This window comes from Manis javanica, chromosome 11, assembly GCF_040802235.1.
Source record: "Manis javanica isolate MJ-LG chromosome 11, MJ_LKY, whole genome shotgun sequence".
NCBI lineage: Eukaryota > Metazoa > Chordata > Mammalia > Pholidota > Manidae > Manis > Manis javanica.
In genome coordinates this window covers 3734003-3752074 of record NC_133166.1, presented here as the reverse complement: position 1 = coordinate 3752074, position 18072 = coordinate 3734003, and the positions used below count along the sequence as shown (strand labels likewise).

At 38.5% G+C, this 18072-nt stretch overlaps 2 protein-coding genes and 2 pseudogenes across 2 annotated transcripts; 3 read left to right on the top strand and 1 right to left on the bottom strand.

Moving 5' to 3' along the window:
• The window catches only part of LOC108390761 (olfactory receptor 5L1-like), a 110588-nt pseudogene that overhangs the window by 34767 nt on the left and 57749 nt on the right, over positions 1–18072 (top strand).
• Positions 1273–2211, bottom strand: LOC140844169 (olfactory receptor 5G9-like). Its single transcript, XM_073215653.1, has one exon. The coding sequence runs from the start codon at positions 2209–2211 to the stop codon at positions 1273–1275; it is 939 nt and encodes a 312-aa protein (XP_073071754.1).
• LOC140844167 (olfactory receptor 5L1-like) lies at positions 6298–7236 on the top strand (annotated as a pseudogene).
• On the top strand, positions 16171–17121 carry LOC140844166 (olfactory receptor 5L1-like). The gene has a single exon (XM_073215652.1). The coding sequence runs from the start codon at positions 16171–16173 to the stop codon at positions 17119–17121; it is 951 nt and encodes a 316-aa protein (XP_073071753.1).

Below are 18072 nucleotides of genomic sequence, written 5' to 3'. Positions count from 1 at the left end.
TACATTTTTGTACCAGGTTATAGGATTGCCTGACAACCAGCTACTCAGCAATGACCATTATTAAAATTGTGTTTAGAATATGATTCCAGTTTATTTCATAGATCCCCAGAGAGCCAATATAAAACACTGCAAATGGACTAGTAATGTAAATACTACTTTGTCCTCTGTTTGTTTTTTTCCTGAACACATTAATAAGTTAAGACATCACCCTTTCAACTCAATCAATGGGCATTTCAGTTTTTAAAAATATTTCAATTTTAACTAGTACAATGCCATGAACGTATCAAGGGAGAAGATGTCCTCTTTTCCAGTGGCCTTAGAGAAGGTCCAGGAACTTCCTCCCCAACTCCCACTCATGGAGTTTCTGTACAGTTGTCAGTAGCACCGTATCTGCTCTCCAGCATGCGGGCAAGAAGGGAAACCCACGGGCTGATGTGCACTGTGAGGTGTAATATGAATCTAGAGCAGCTAGTCCTGGGCACGTCCGCTGATATAACTGGGCAGAACGATGGGCATCAAATAATTCCCATCCATGATGGAGATCACAGCCGAGGCCGAGGGACAAGATGTAAAGAAGGATTTCATGGAGGAGAGCATACCAGAAAATAATTGAAGAATGGAGTTCTTCTTTTTAAAGTAAAATTACAAAGGCTCCTTTGTGTCATGTTTTAGGCTACACTCATGCATTTGTCCCACTGGTACTTTTGATTGGCATCTCAGAGCTGAGTGTTATAAACACCAAAGCAGAGAGGCAGTGAGCAAGCAGGCAGGGAACTTCTGTTTTATTCTTATTTATTTGCTACTCATACTTCTAAGCGTTATGATGGAACATTTGTAGGGTGACTGTAAAACATAAAAAGAATAAAGCAACTCTAATACTCTAATCTAATTCCCCAAATCTGTTCTGATTGAACACGTTTATTAAACCCATTGCATAAACAAACTTAGAAGTCAGTGAAGGCAAATTGAGTTGACATGAGGAGGGGTTGCTCTGCCCAGGACATCTCACTGGGCCGCACCCGTGAATAGAGAGGGCGGGTATAAAAGGAGCCTTTTGCAAAACAACAAAGTGAAACTATTACTGCTTTTCCTTAGTTTGGACAGATTACTACAATAGGTATCCACGGCTCCTTGCAGAGTTGATGGGGGCAGAAAGGTAAGAAGCAGGGAATATCTAGAAGGTTGTACTGGTGAGACTACAGGAACCTATGTACGAGGACATGATCATGAGCTCTCACAATCTTGACATAAATACTTTAGGGGAAAACAGTTTCACCCAGAACAGAATTTAGGGCTCACTGTTTTTTTCAGGGCCCCTTTCACATCCTTATTTCTCAAGCTGTAGATCAGAGGGTTCAGCATAGGGATGACAACTGTGTAGAAAACAGAGGCCACTTTGTCCGTGTCCATGGAGTAACTGGAGCTGGGTCGGAAATACATGAACAGCAGCGTGCCGTGGAATATGGCCACAGCGGTTAAGTGGGAGGCACACGTTGAGAAGGCTTTGCGTCTGCCCGCTGCTGACTTCATTCTCAGGATGGTAGTTAGGATGTAGCTGTAGGACAGGAGGACAGTCATGATGCTGAGCCCCAAAACACAGCCAAGAAAAGTGACCATCACTATCTCATTGATGGATATATCTGAGCAGGAGAGGGCTAGCAAGGGTGGGATGTCACAGAAAAAGTGGTTGATGATATTGGAGTTGCAGAATGACAATCGAAATGTACAACAGGTGTGGATTGCCGAATCTACCAAACCCACAATATAGGCAATGGCCACGAGCTGCATACAGAGTCTCCTGGACATGGCCACTGTATAAAGAAGTGGGTTGCAAATGGCTACATAACGGTCATAAGCCATGACCGCCAACAGGAGACATTCCACATCTGCAAAGGCACCAAAAAAATACATCTGAATGGCACATAAGTTATATGGAATCCTCTTCTGCTCAGATACGAAATCAGCCAGCATCTTGGGAGAGACAGTGGAGGAGTAGCTGACATCACAGAAGGACAGATTGCTCAGGAAATAGTACATGGGCGAGTGGAGTCTGGGGTCCACCTTGACCAGCAGGATCATTCCCAGGTTGGCAATCACGGTTATGCCATAAACCAGCAGGAAGAGCAGAAAGAGCCCCTGCTGCACGTCCTGCCTGCCAGAGAGGCCCCGGAATATGAAGTCAGTGACCCCAGTGCAGTTGTCGGCAGCCATCGCTCGGGTCTGGAAATCCCTGGTTGTGAAAGATGGAGGTGGAAGATCAGGCTTAACTACATTTACTGTCTTAATAGTTAAAGTGCTGTTGCAGTTATAGTTTTAGTTCATAGATAAAATTATTGTGGTTAATGGTAATAATAGAAATATACTTTCCTACTTTTCAGTGATTATAGAAGAGATAAAATGATTGTCTGAGGTACATAGCATCTCCTGGAAATATATGCAATTTGTTATGAACTGATAAAATGATAATGGTAAGATTGTGTACTTTAAGGGCACTGTTCAGAGTTTGCGGCTCACTTTAATACAAATTAACCACACTAAGTCCACACTTGTTCATGTACTATTTATTATGTTTTTGATACTTCTATCTTACACTCAGAAATGGATGATGTTCTCAGTGTTGTAGGCAATAGTTCTTACAATTATTTCTATTATATGTCCAGACAACCCACATCTTCTGACAAATTGTTGTTTGTTTTTCTTACATGGTGTAGAAATGTTGTCGTCTTCTGTAACAGAGAAGCATCATTAAGTAAGAGGTTCAGGAAATGACTACAGGTTTTTGTTTTTCTTTAATCATCTGAAATTGTGTATAAGGCTGAGCTATGACATGTTCCTGGACCTTATGTGTCCCCACCTGCCCTCACCCCTCTATCCTATCCGAGATGGTCTGTGATTCAAGACCAGCTGAGGAGGGCGAGTGGTGGTTGGTGGAGAAACGGGTGGATGGGTCTCCATGAGTGATACACTGACCATGCTTCCCTCCCACAGGAGGTGTTGCTTAAGAGAGATTAGGAAGAACATTTAGGACCTATGCATGACCATGCTGGCAGCACAGGAGACGCAAGTCAAGAAAGGTAGTACAGTTCACTGTGTGAATCCCTCTGTCCTTATCTACTGGACTCCGTACTGTCTATTCAGCAGTAGAGCGGATATGTAAGACATGTGGTAAAAATACTGATACATCCACAGTCCTATAATCTCAGAAACATTCATGACTGAACTGTGCCCCCACCCTAACACCTTAGAAAGTGTCATTTCCTTTTTTGTCTTCTTTGATCCGTACTTCCTTTGAACATCTGAAATTCGGCTTTTTTGGTTTAAAAGAGAAGGTTGTCTTTGGGTGGCTCATTGAATTCTTTTTTTTATTAAGGTATCATTGACATACACTCTTATGAAGGTTTCACAAGAAAAACCATGTGGTTGTTACATTCACTCTGATTATCGAGTCCCCCCGATGCTCCCTTGCAGTCACTGCCCATCAGTGCAGTAAGATGCCACAGATTCACTCTTTATGTTCTCTGAGCTACACTGTCTTCCCCATGACCCCACAAGGCTCACTGAATTCTACGTCCCACTGTTTTGTTTTACCCTACCTCTCTCTGTATATAACATCACAGTAGTTCTCTGTATTTGAGAGTATAAAAAAGGTGGAGTTGAAGGTAGATGAAAGAGAGGAAAAGAATATCTGAATAATGATAGCGATCAATGTGCACATCTCCAAACCTTAGCCTAAACTACAGTTTATGTGAGTCCTTATAGACTAACTAAAAAGAGTTCTTCCTGTTAAAAATGAAAACATAAAGAAATAGTAAAGTACAGCAAGAAAATGAAACAGTTAAAAATGTCATGTCACCTGCGTTATCCATGCTTGCTCTTTTCCAAACTCCCTGCTATCATATGTGATGTACTTTAAATCAACAGAGTGATAATAGGATTAGGATAACTTTTCAGTAATACTTCATATTGTTTTTAGGTTTGTAACATGTTCTCAGTTGAACGGAGAAAAAGAACTAAAGAAATCTAAAGTGTACATAGGAAAAAAATGAAAAATATGAGTACCTGCCCCGAGCTTGATTTCCCAGCTGCGTGCTGTTCATTCTGCGGGAGGCTCAGGCCTGCTCCTGGCCACCCTGGGGTATATAACCATCTCTGGGCCTGGTCCCTGGGCTGAACACAGTCTCCTAGGAATAAGTGGCAGATATGTTACATCACATGATATTTCATACAAGCTGGGTAAATGAGAAAGTAATGCAGACCTTTGAAAAAAATGTTCCTTTGTCTTTGTCTTATGGCAAAATTATGTTTATTAATAGTAACAAATGACTCCAGTCAATGATCACTCTTGTCTGGTCTCATATCTTCTATTTAATTCTTTAATCCCCTTTGAGTTTACTTTGTGTGTGGAGTTAGATGGTAATTCAGTTTCATTCTCTTGCCTGTAGCTGTCCAGTTTTTCCAACACCAGTTATTGAAGAGCCGGTGTTTTCTGCACTGTCTCTTTATAGCTACTTAGTCTTATAGGAATTGACCGTCTATACATGGGTGTATATCTGGGCTCTTTATTCAGTTCCATTATCTATAGGTCTCTTCTTGTGCCATTACCATGCTGTGTAGATTACTGTAGCATAGTAGTATAGCTGGAAGGCACGTGCATAATACCCCAGCTTTGTTCTTCAGGATTGCTTTGGGCATTTGTGTTCTCATGTGGTTAGTTCAGCTGTAGTTCAGTGAAAGATGCTGTTGGTATTTTGATAGGGATTGCATTGAATCTGCCAATTGTTTTGGGTAGTATGGCCATTTTGACGATATAAATTCTTCCTGTCCATTAAGATGGGATAGATTTCTATTTTTTTGTGTCTTCTTTTGTTTCTCTCATGAGTGTCTTATGGTTTTCAGAGTATAGGTCTTGCACATCCTTGGTTAGGTTATCCTTATTTCTAGGAATGTTATTCTTCTGGATGCCAGTGTAAATAGAATTGTTTTCCTGATTTCACTTTCTTCTGTGTTAGAATATAGAACACAATCAATCAATTTCTGTGTATTAATTTTGTATCCTGTCACTTAGGTGAATCCATTTATTAGTTATTGTTTTCTGATGGAGTCTTTAAGGTTTTCTATAGATAGTATCACATCATCTGAAAAGAGTGAAATTTTTACTTGTTTCTTACCAATATGGATGCCTTTTGTCTTGTCTGATTTCCATGGCTAGTATTTCCAGTAGTATGTTGAATAAAAGTGGTGAGAGTAGACATCCATGTTTTGTTCCTGATCTTAGAAGAAAAGCTTTCAGCTATTCCTCTTGAGTGTGAGGTTATCTGTGGGTTTGTCGTCTGTGGCCTTCATCATGTTGAGGTATGTTCCTGTGATGCTCATTGAATTTGGAGTTTTAGTCATGAATGGATGTTGAATTTGGTCTAATGCCTCTTCACATGTATTGACATGATTATGTGGTTTTCATCCTTTCTTTGTTTATGTGGTGTATCACATTGATTGATTTATGAATATTGTTCATTCCTTGCATCCCTGGAGAATAAATGCCACTTGGTTGTGATTGATGATACTTTTGATGCATTTTTGAATTAGGTTAGCTTCTATTTTGTTAAGAATACTTGCATCTACATTTGTCATGGATATTGGTCTCTAATTTTCCTTTTCTCAAATGGTCCTTGTCCGGTTTTGATATGAGTGATTTTGGCTTACTACAATGAGTTTTGGAAGTTTTCTATGTTTCTACGTTTTGGAATATTATAAGAAGGATGGGTACTGGCTCATCTTTAAATGTTTCATAGAATTCAGCTGTGAAGTCAATGGACCATTCTTTCTTGTGAGTTTTTGTTTTTATTACAGTCTACATGAGCGTACTGCTCATTTCAGTGGAGACAGAGAGGGGTACTATGTATTTAAAAAATAATTTCATGTTATCCCAATATATCCACTCCTGATTAAAGAATCTTCCATGAAAAATGGGTATGATTTCATAAAATTATATAGTGAATTAAATAATATTTAATGTCTAGCTAATAGTTCAATTCCAAGCTCTCAATTATATAGGTATAGTTTAAGGAATCATACTGTTTTCTACATATTGAATGCTTTAGTGTGACCTAAGGATGCTATTGAGGGCTCTGTGCATCTGGATGTGCAATGTCTGAACTCATCCTAAACTTCACAAAGTAATGTTCTGTTTCTTCCCTGAAAAAACTAACTATCCTGCTTCTTTTCAAAACTTTTTTAGGTTGACAGTCAAAATTGAATTTTGGATCACATAAGGGCAAATAACTACGAATAAGTGGGGTCATGGGCCAGGGACACTGCACCAGTGACAGAGTTCATTCTCCTCGGGTGAGCAGACGCCCCTGAGCTGAGCGTCCTCCTGTTCCTGGTGTTTCTTCTCATCTACGGACTCACAGTTTTGGGCAACCTGGGCATGATTGCACTGATTCAGGTCAGCTCTCGACTTCACACCCCCATGTACTTTTTCCTCAGCCACTTGTCCTTTGTGGACTTCTGCTACTCTACAGTCATCCTACCAAAGATGCTCGCTAGTGTGTTAAATGAAGACAAAACCATTTCTGTGCTGGGATGCACTGTGCAATTCTACTTGTTTTGCACGTGTGTGGTAACTGAGGTCTTCCTGCTGGCTGTGATGGCCTATGACCGTTTTGAGGCCATTTGTAACCCACTGCTGTATGTGGTTAGCATGTCTCAATATCTCTGTGTGGCACTGCTGTTTGGTTGTTACCTCTGTGGGACTGTGTGTTCTCTGATGCACTTGTGCTTAGCTCTTTCTATCGATCCAGTGTGGTTAACCACTTCTTTTGTGATCTACCCCCTCTCTTGTCCCGTGCTTGCTGTGATGTCACTATGAATGAACTGCAGCTATACATTGTGGTCACTTGCAATGAGGTCTTTACCGTTGTGATCATCTTTACCTCTTACTTGTTAATTCTCATCACCATCCTGAGGATGCGCTCCGCCCAAGGAAGTTGCAAAGCCTTCTCCACCTGTGCCTCTCACTTCACAGCCATTGCTGTCTTCCATGGTACAATCCTTTTCATGTATTGCCGGTCGAGTTCTGGCAATGGTATGGATACTGACAAAGCTACTACTGTTTTCTACACTTTTGTGATTCCCATGCTGAACCCCCTTTTATACAGCCTCAGAAACAAGGATGTGAAAGGAGCCCTTAAAAAACTGGTGAACTCCAAATTATATTCCAAGAGAATATTCTCTTAGTAAGACTTGCGGTCCCAAGGAGAAGTCTGGTGCAGGGGTGTTCGGTAGGCTGGACTGTTGGAATGGAGAGAATAGCCAGTGTTTATGCAATTATGGGTGATTCCTTTTGACTCATTTACATTTGTGCCTTTTCAGTTGACAAGGATACAATAAGGTTGAGCATTTTTGAAAATTTCAAGCCTTCTCAACTTTTCTCCAACCCGTAATGTCTAAATGGATGTGAGTATAGACTCCTAAGGTACACACATTTAGTTTGCTGCTAAAACATTCGTACTTTAATGAAGACTTCTTGAGAATCATACTTTCAGTACGTAGAATGGAAACTGAATCCTTTCAAAATTGAATTCCTGTAATTTAATAATGAAGAACACATCTTTGTCAAATGATTTACACATACAGTGTAAGTTTTCTACATTTGTATATTTGTATTTTGTTTATCATTTTGCTCTTTTGTTTTTTATCCGTTGGCTTATTCCTCGGTTCCTTTATTATTTCTTTGTTTCAGCTTCCAGTAGTTTTGGAAGCTCAGATACTATGTCATCTGAAAAATGGGTATAATAATGGTAGTAATTATATCATATAAAAGTTAGGAAAATTAAAATACATGTCATATGCAAAGGGCTAAAATAATCTCAGGCACATATAGAATCCCTGATTCTTTCTTTCTTACTTTCTCTCTACTCTTTCTTATAGTGTTCTTATATATACATTATCTGTCATGTCATAAGTATATGTCATATGTATGTGTATCCATACACATATACTTGCAATCAGTGAATATCCACTATTATGTGTAGTGTCATTATTGACTTAAATCACGTCTCAGTTTTTTTTTTTTTCTTTCGTCTTCATACTAACTCTCCATTGTGGATAAAATACTGACACTTATGACTGGCAATGTAATCTACCTGTGGAAGGCAGACACATTTCATTTTCAGGGTGTATGTACAACTCTGTTTTTTGCACCTTTGTAGTTACTGAATTCATTCATTTTGTCATGCTGTCTTCTGCAGCTTTGTAGCCATTTGTAACCCTCTGTTCTACACAGATACTGTGTCCCAGGAGCTCTGTGCCATGCTAATAGTTGTATCTAATGCATGTGGTGTAGCATGTACCTTGATACTCACATACTCTGCTTTCCAATTATCTTGTTGGGGCTCAACACAATCACTCAGTTGTCTGACTTCTCCTCACTGTTCTCTTTCTTGCTCTGACCCTTTCTTAGCAGTCACTTCTTTTCAGACCTGCCACCTTTAGTGAGGTGATTATTTCCTTAATTTGTCAGTTTTATTTATAATCTAAACAGAGGACTACTGAAACCTAGAATATTGTGTACATGGTGAGGATATATTTCTTTCTAACTGTAATATTATTTTTCGTGTGTTTAAGAGAGACAGACAGAGGTTTCTCATTTTTCAAAATTTTGTAATATAGTTATCATTCTTCTGTCATCACTTTTGCTTGAATTCCTTATATATCTTTGTTTTGTAATGTACGCTTTGGGTAAAACTCCATGTTAATTCAGAGACATATCAAGAGAAGGAATTCTAGCTGTTTTTGTGAAGGCAGAATGACAACTGGGTGACAACCTTAGTTTTTTCGTGAGATAATTTGCAATGTGTATGGGATTTTAAGCTTCAAATGATGAATTGAAATGAACTTTTACCAATAGTTTATACATTCAGAAGTGTACTGCCTTCCTTTGCACATTGTCACTTACTGTGATCTTATATGGAATAATTGTGCAAAAGTAGTGGAGATGTTGTATTGCTCTTGATTGGAATTATTGATAAACAATCCATTTCAATAAGTAAGCCTTTAGCTTTTCCACCCATGTTGCTAGAGGATGATTACATTTGAGTGAAATTAAGGATAGAAACCTTAATTTTTATTTAAACATGGAAATACGTACTGTTTAAGTGCTCTGACTAATGTTTCAAAATTAATGAGAGACAAAAATGAAGACAATAAAGTGAGACTTTAATCACACACCTCTATGCTTTCTATTGTAGCATTCGATATTTTTCCATTCTGTAATTTTAGACTTCAAATTTTCTTTGGTAATTTTTATAGCTACTATATAGAATATGAATTACATTAGTGTTATTCAATTTTTAAAATTCATGTGTTTCTTATATAGATTGATTTTTAAATTTCTTCAACTAACTTCAGAAGTTTAAAATGCAAAACAAAAACATATCATTTTTAGTGCATTAGATAGCTATCTTATGCTCACCATGGTTAATTTGAAATACACGGATCATTCAATTTTATGTTATTTTTATGTATTTTGTATTATTTTTTATATTATCTTTTGTTCTTGAAATCACACTAATACTATTTGCCCTCAAGAATTGCATCTCTATTAATCATATAAGCTATAACATATGTCTTTGGTATAAAAATGTATGTGATGTGGCCTTTTATGTTGTGTTTACTAAAGCTCTAAAACGTTTTGTCTGTACTTAATTGTTTAGACAACTATCATTACTGTAATTTCTTTCATTAACTTAAATATACAACAGATTTTTGTAACATTTAAAAAATGAACTATAATCTTCTGGAAGTGCACCTCTAAATAGTATTCTTTGGGATGAATTTTATTTTTCCTTTTTTCAATTAGTAAAATTATCCATGAGTTAATGTTTTTATTCTAGAATAATACAGATTTTTGCATAATTAATCTGCTTATATAAAAAAAGATGGGTAACATATTCTGGGATGATGGAGGTGTGAGTAGGGCATCCGAAATCTCCTCCCAAAACCATGTATATTTTTGAAAATACAACAAATATAGCTATTCCTAAAAGAGAGACCAGAGGATACAGTACAACAGCCAGGCTACATCTACTTCTGCGAGAACTCAGCACTTCTGAAGGTGGTAAGATACAAGCTGTGGCCGGGCAGGACCCAAGTGCTCCCCCCACCCCAGCGCACCGATGGGAGGAGAGGAGTCAGAGTGGGGAGGGAGTGGAAGTGTAGGACTGCTAAATACCCAGCCCCAGCCATCCACACCAGGAGCACAGTCACACATTGTGTGGTGCGCTGGATATCAGGGAAACGGTAAAGTAAAACCTGTGAGTGGGTCCCCGCAACCTGCTCCCCTGGGACTTTTGAAAGTCTTAAAGAGACAGGGACCTCACAGCTGGATGGAAGCATTCCAGGACACTCAGGCCAGCAGCTGGGAATCCTGAGAAACTCTAAGAGCCCTAACCCCCTGGGAGTCAATGCATTTCTGAAGCCCCTCACCATGAGAAACAGTCTGCCATTCATTCCCCTTTCCAGGTGGCCCTGGGCGAGCAGCCCAGGAGCAGCTGTGCTTACAGGAGCTTCTGAGAGCCTCCTCCTGGTGCGCACCCACCCAGGCCAGTCCCGGGGCCTCTGGTGCAGGCAGAGGAAGCTGGGACAGGGTGCGAAGGGGCACCATTCATGCAGGGGAGCACACCTGGCATGCTTGCCTCGCCCCACAGGGATCTGGGGGCCCACAGGGCTGTTCCTGGTGTGCGGATAACTGGCACAGGCAGTGGAGAGGGGCAGAAAACAGGAAGGGATTTTGTTCTCCTAGCTGACATACATGCTATCTGCCTATGACTACCTCTATCACCATGAAAAGGCAGAAGAATTTGGTCAAGTTCAGAATCACTCAGACAACCCCTGAGAGGGGGAGTGGGGAGCTAGATTTAACCAATCTCCTTGAAAAAGAATTCAAAATAAAGGTCATAACCATGCTGATGGAGCTGCAGATAAATATACAAGAGCTAAAGGACCAAGTTGGAAGGGAGAATACAGAAATAAAACAATTTCTGGAAGGACTTAAGGGCAGACTGGATGAGGCGCAAGAGGTTGTAAATAGAATATAAATCAGAGAACAGGAATACAGAGAAGCTGAGGCAGAGAGGGATAAAAGGATCTTCAGGAATGAAAGAATATTAAGAGAACTGTGTGACCAATCAAAATGGAATAATATTCACATTATATGGGTACTGGAAGAAGAAAAGAGAGAGAAAGGGATAGAAAGTGTCTTTGAAGAAATAATTGCTGAAAGCTTCCCCAAGCTGGGGAAGGAAATAGTCTCTCAGACCATGGAAGCCAACAGATCTCCCTACACAAGGGACCCAAGGAGGACAACACCAAGACATATAATAATTAAAATGGCAAAGATCAAAGACAAAGGCAGAGTATTAAAGGCAGCCAGAGAGAGAAAAAAGGTCACCTACAAAGGAAAACCCATGAGGCTACCATCAGACTTCTCAACAGAAACCTTACAGGCCAGAAGAAAATGGCATGATATATTTAATGTAATGAAACAGAAGGGCCTTGAACCAAGAATACTGTATCGAGCAGGATTATCATTTAAATATGAAGGAGGGATTAAACAATTCCCAGACAAGCAAAAGTTGAGGGAATTTGCCACCCACAAACCATCTCTACCGGGTATTTTAGAGGGACTGCTCTAGATGGGAGCACTCCTAAGGCTAAACAGATGTCACCAGAGAAAATAAAATCACAGCAAAGAAAGCAGACCAACAAAATACTAACTAAAGGCAAAATATAAAATCAACTACCCACAAAAGCAGTTAAAGGAAATACAAAAGAGCTCAGAATAAAACACCCAACATATAAAGAATGGAGGAGGAGGAATAAGAAGGGAAAGAAATAAAGAATCATCAGACTGTGTTTATAATAGCTTAATAAGTGAGTCAAGTTAGATGAATAGATAGTAAAGAAGCTACCCTTCAACCTTTGGTAACTATGAATCTAAAGCCTGCAATGGCAATAAGTACATACCTTTCAATAATCACCCCAAATGTAAATGGGCTGAATGCAACAATCAAAAGACAAAGAGTAATGGCGTGGATAAAAAAGCAAGACCCACAGATCGAAACATGAAAAGATTGGGAAACATTCATAGGTAGATACATAGATTAATAAAGCAGTCAGTCTACCAGTCAGTCATCCAGACTTGAAGTAATATAGATTTTGTTCACCATATACATGATCTTTAAGAAGAAAATCCTAAGCAATCCAAACATAAACTCACACACACTCACCCTCCTACAACTAATAGAACTAAAAATTGAATTCGTGACAATCCCAAGACAAGAATCAATATACAAAAATTACTTTATGTCTATATAGTAGCAACAAAATCTGAAAGTAAAACTAAGGAAACAAGTCATGAAAACATAAAGACTTCACTATTAGGAAAATAACTTAACCAAAAAGCAATACTTAAAAAGTGAAAATTAGAAAACATTAGAACTGGTACTGGTGTAAGACTGGCATATACATCAGTGTAATAGAATTGAGGGTCCCCAAATCGACGTATTTATAGTTGATTGATCTTTGACAACCTGCCAAGGAAATTCACTGGGGAATGATAATCTTCTCAATAATTGTATATTCCTATGCAAAAGTGAAGAATTTCAACCTCTACCATAGACCACATATACACTTTAACACAAAATGGATCATAGAACTTAACAAAAAGTACCAATCCCATAGATGGATTTGTCTCAATAATATATAAAGAATGCTTATCACTGATGTATAGGGATAAAACAGCAATTTTAAAATGGGGAAAACATTTGAGTAGACATTCTACAAAAGAAGATACAATATAAAAGGAATATGTATGAAATGGAAAAAGGTAGGTAGACATGCCATGAGTTTATGTTACCTTGATTGAGAAATTACAAAATTAAAAATGGCCTTAAGCACAACAATGCTCATATTAATCACTCCGTTTGGCCCACAGATTTCTACTCATAGCGTTAATTAAAATTTATATAGGTTGATGAGAACTTTTCATTTCTTAATTGTGAAAGGTGACAAAAAGATGAAGAACTACATGTTTCTCAGTGCAGGGTGCAATCTCTGGCTGTTTGGAACAGATTATCTGGTAGTTCAGGGTAAAAAATTTTAGTTACTTGAAGTTACTTTTTGGCCATATTCACTTTAAGAAGTTTATGTGTACAGCCAGTGTTACCCAGAAACAAATACTGTGGCCTAGATGGACGATGTAAATCAGAAGGACACACCTAGGACAGAGATCACTGACATGGTCCCATCGGACGGTTTCTGGCCTAGGAGACGCCTCAGGAAAAATGCAGCCTCAGAAGTCTCTCTGGCTTTGCCCTTTTCTCCACACATTCCTATGGGTGGAAACACCAGTGAACCTCCTAGGCCTTCATGTGCAATTTATTTTTAGTTTGTTGAAGTTGCAACTGTCTGTATCTGCATCATCTCCTTTGTAAGACTGGCCTAAAAACTGAGTTGTTCTCTTGTCTGGTTATTGTAAAGATAAAGTGAGTTAATACTTGCACAATTTTCTGAGACATAGCAAGACCCATTAAATGTGAAGTATTTGTTAGTTTTTGGACCAGTAAGTTCACTGCATTTCTGGTATTTAATGGAATTCTGAAGTGGTTTTACTCACTGTGCCCTATAGGAATTTAGGGGGCTTGGTAATATCATAAGAAAGGGAGATGCCATAAGAAGTATTTGTGTTATTTCATTATGCCAATATGAACTATGACCCACTTATATAACAACAGGATGTGATATAACAAAGGATCATGAAATCTGGAGGGAGGTGTCTTTGGCTTTAAATCATTGTTTCTCAAATTGGCATAATTTAAACAATAAATCTCCAGATGATATTCCATAGAGATTAATTATTATTTGTGTTGAATCACAGGTAGACATTATTTAATTTTTTATAGATTTTACTATAGCATAGAGATTAATTATTGTTCTGAACTTAAGGGGCCCATTTCCCACGAGTTTAAATTTCAGTATAAGTCCCTAACGGTAAACTCTGCACATCTTAACATCTTCAGATCCTGGTAGGAAATGTCTGTCACTCAGGTTTGTTAGCTAGTAGCAGGTTCTGCTTGTTTGAAGATGGAAATGAATCTATCCAGCAAACAATTATTTTACAGATATACCTACCCTTCTCTCTTTCAATTTAGAGAATGTTTTAACAGAACTCATATCCTGTGCTCTTATTGTTTACAATGCTTTTGTGTGTTAGTATTCAAGGACGTGGATGGTGAAACTAGAACAATTTCTTCTGTAACATCTAACATTGATATGTATGAAAGTATAGAGCAATAGATAATAGGCCTTCTCTCTCTCTCTCTCTCTCCCCCTCTTCCTCTCCCTCTCTCTCTTTCTCTCTCTTTCTCTCTCTTCTCTTACCACCTTTTCTCAGACCAACTTTTTGCCATGGAAGGTAGAATTTATGGCCACGGAGAGCTCCCTAATTGTCACACCAATTCTGAGGTTTGAATGTGTGAACCATCCAGCTGGTCATGGAGAGTCAGGACGTGTGAACTCTCTCTCTCAGTAAATGAAATGAATTATTTTGAATTTGTTTCAGATTTACCATACACTAGTTCCTGATTGTTAGTCTAGAATACCGGGGAGAACATTTTTCTAAGTTGATTTTTCCCATTTTAAATCTGAAGTAGGCCAATCACTCACGTGTTTATTTGTGTTTTCTGGTCAGGTAAGGAAAACCGTGACTTCACTTGGTGTGCTGCTCCCACTTCGTTAGAACTAGACTGAGACGTGGAGAAATAGCAGGTTCCCTTTCTAGTCCAGAATCTCCTCACTCAATTCTCACTGCATGTATGTGTGTGAGTCATGGATATGCAGCCCTGATGTCTGGACGGGAGGGTAGAGAATCTAATTCCTCAACGCCCATATGCCTTTTCTCTAAGAAAAAGTCTCAGTGGTGGATCCCATATAGAACACAAACCAGTTTCCCCAACCAACTACTTGAAAGGTCTTGTGAAAATTTTCACTTGCCCCTTTTCTATTGTGGATAAAAGGGTTAAACTTTCTCTTATAGCAAAATCAAAGCAATGAAATATGATGTATTTATGAAATATATTCGTACCTCTGCATGTATATAGTCATTTACAATTACATGTATGGACCCAGTATATTATCTGATATCCTTTTAAAAAATATTTTTTACCATCTCCAGAACATATCATCAAATAGCATGATAATTTTTTATCTCATATGTGATGCAGCATTTTTTAACAATTGCTGCATTTTTGACAAATATGTTTTCCTTTTGTTAACAATGCTGCACAAACAATGCTGCAATGGAACTGTGGTCATAGTTTTCAGAATTTTATCACTGTAAGTAAATATTTCTTATAACAGCTTATTAGAAAAAATTATCTCACAAGGAATGTCATACACTTTTCATTATTGTCAGGGTGAAGAATTTGGGTATATGCTGTTAATTGCTTTCCAGAAAAATTTGAGCACTTTTATTTTCTGAGCTCTTATTAGCATAGATCATTATTATATAAGTTTGATATGTAAAATACTCATTTTCAGGGTATATTTTATTTCTTTTTCATACTTCCATAATTAAAGGGTTTACATGAGTCACAAACTTCCAAAAGTTCTGTCACACTCTCCAAGAGTGGAACTGCAGATAACTTCACTTCAAATTTTTGTTGCTGATTGACTCAACTGAAATAAAAGAGTATTTATTTTGTAGAATCACAATAGTTGTATCCTGGTGTACAGATATTATTAAGTCTTTTCAGAGAACAGAAGTTTATGTCCGTTTTCTCTGAAGTGTAGTTCTGAAGCCATTTAAAAAAAACATGGATCCACAAAACTTAGTTGATCATCTCAGTGAGTTATGAGAGATAAAACTTTGGAGTCATTTAAGGTTTCTTCCGATGCTGAAGTCAGTTTTGATCTGCAGGATCCACTGAGACATTTATTTGACAATGGAGTTATATTTCATTTTTAACAACTGTTGTTATATCCCATAAATACACTGATGGCAATTTTATGTTTTCTGAAGTCTATATTCATCTATTTTTATCTCCGTTTTTCTGTTTTTAGAAGAGGCACGGAACATATCATTTGTTTTCCGAAGCCTGACCTGTGGCAGGAATGGGAACGGAGAACTGCTCTTCTGGGGCAGAGTTCCTTCTTCTCGGACTAACTGACGCCCCCGAGCTGAGAGCCTTTCTTTTTGTGCTGTTCCTTCTGATCTACGGAGTCACAGTTTTGGGCAACCTGGGCATGATTGCACTGATTCAGGTCAGCTCTGGACTTCACACTCCCATGTACTTTTTCCTCAGCCACTTGTCCCTTGTGGATTTTTGCTGCTCCACGACCATCGTGCCAAAGATGTTGTCCAATATTATCAGTGAGGACAAAACCATCTCCTTTCTGGGATGCATGGTGCAATTCTACTTATTTGGTACCTGTGCCATCACTGAGGTCTTTCTACTGGCTGTGATGGCCTATGACCGCTTTGTGGCCATCTACAAGCCACTGCTATACGTGGTCACCATGTCCCGGCAGCTCTGTGTAGAGCTGGTATCTTGCTGCTACTTCTGTGGGATGGTGTGTTCTCTGATTCACTTGTGCTTAGCTCTTCAAATCCAATTTTATCGATCAAATGTGATTAACCACTTCTTTTGTGATCTACTCCCCCTCTTGTCTCTTGCTTGCTCTGATGTCACTATGAATCAACTGCTGCTATACATTGTGGCCACTAGCAATGAGATCATCACCATCACGATCATCTTCACATCCTACTTGTTTATTCTCATCACCATCCTGAGGATGCGCTCTGCCCAGGGAAGGTGCAAAGCCTTCTCCACCTGTGCCTCCCACTTCACAGCCATCGCTGTCCTCCATGGAACAATCCTTTTCATGTATTGCCAGCCCAGTTCTGGCAACAGTATGGACACTGACAAAGTGGCCATGGTGATCTACACGATTGTGATTCCCATGCTGAACCCCCTGATCTACAGCCTCAGGAACAAGGATGTGAAAGAAGCCCTCAAGAAAGTGTTGAGATCAAAATTACCTTTTGAAAAACTATTTTCTTAACTAGAGGTAAAGAACCTCAAGGAAAGGTTTATTTAGAGTAGATGTGGATGGAAAGTTAAATAGGAAAGATTTTATGACTTGGGGCCTCTGCATGCTTTTTTACTTTGCACTTCCTCCCTAATTAGGTCATACACCTCACTATCCCTTTTATTGACGGTTAAAATGCATCTGCTTCCTTTGCGGCTCTTCTCCAACCTTCAATTGTCTTGAGTGGGTTTTGGGAGCGGTACTGTTAGACTTGATTCTTGGTGTAGATACAACAATAGATTTCTAACAAAGTGCACATAAAGAGCCATGTCTTTTTGCTATTCTTTTAAGGTGCAGCCACTTGTATTAAACTGACCTCCTTCTCTTTATGTGAAGTATACTTTGGTCTATATTCTGTTTTTCATGAAAATTTGCAGTGAATTTCCTACATGTTTAAAAGTGTGTATTGTTTTTCTGTCATTTCAGTCATTTTCTTTTTTATTACTTTTTCTGTTGCAAGTTTATGATTTTAGGAATTTTAAAACCTCTTCTGCAAATTGGAGATAATAACACTCTTATTTTCTAATCAAATTTCCATGAAAACTCTATCTTTAGTGGTTAACATTATGTATGCTATATGTTATATATATATAGGTATATATTATAGCCGATTAATAAATTATCTGCTGTTATTGCTACTGTATTTTCATTATTACATTTTGTTCTCTAATCTCCCTTAATTCTTGATTAGTCATGTAGGTCTTGCATGTGATATCATAACTTTTTAGGCTTCCGTGTCTTTGTTAACTTTTTGGCTCTGCCCTATATTTTTTAAGCATTTAAAATGTTTTTTAAGTTGAAGTAGTTGATATACAATCTTATATTAGTTTCAAGTTGTTACTCCAGGAGGACGGTACTCTCGCCAACCTGGGCAAGTTCCCAATGAATTTGCTGAGACCAAAGAAACAGAGGGCAAACGTTGGG

What these genes read in the sequence shown, in the direction of transcription:
- LOC140844169 (XM_073215653.1), bottom strand. Translation starts at nt 2,211, where the DNA reads ATGGCTGCCGACAACTGCACTGGGGTCACTGACTTCATATTCCGGGGC.
- LOC140844166 (XM_073215652.1), top strand. Translation starts at nt 16,171, where the DNA reads ATGGGAACGGAGAACTGCTCTTCTGGGGCAGAGTTCCTTCTTCTCGGA.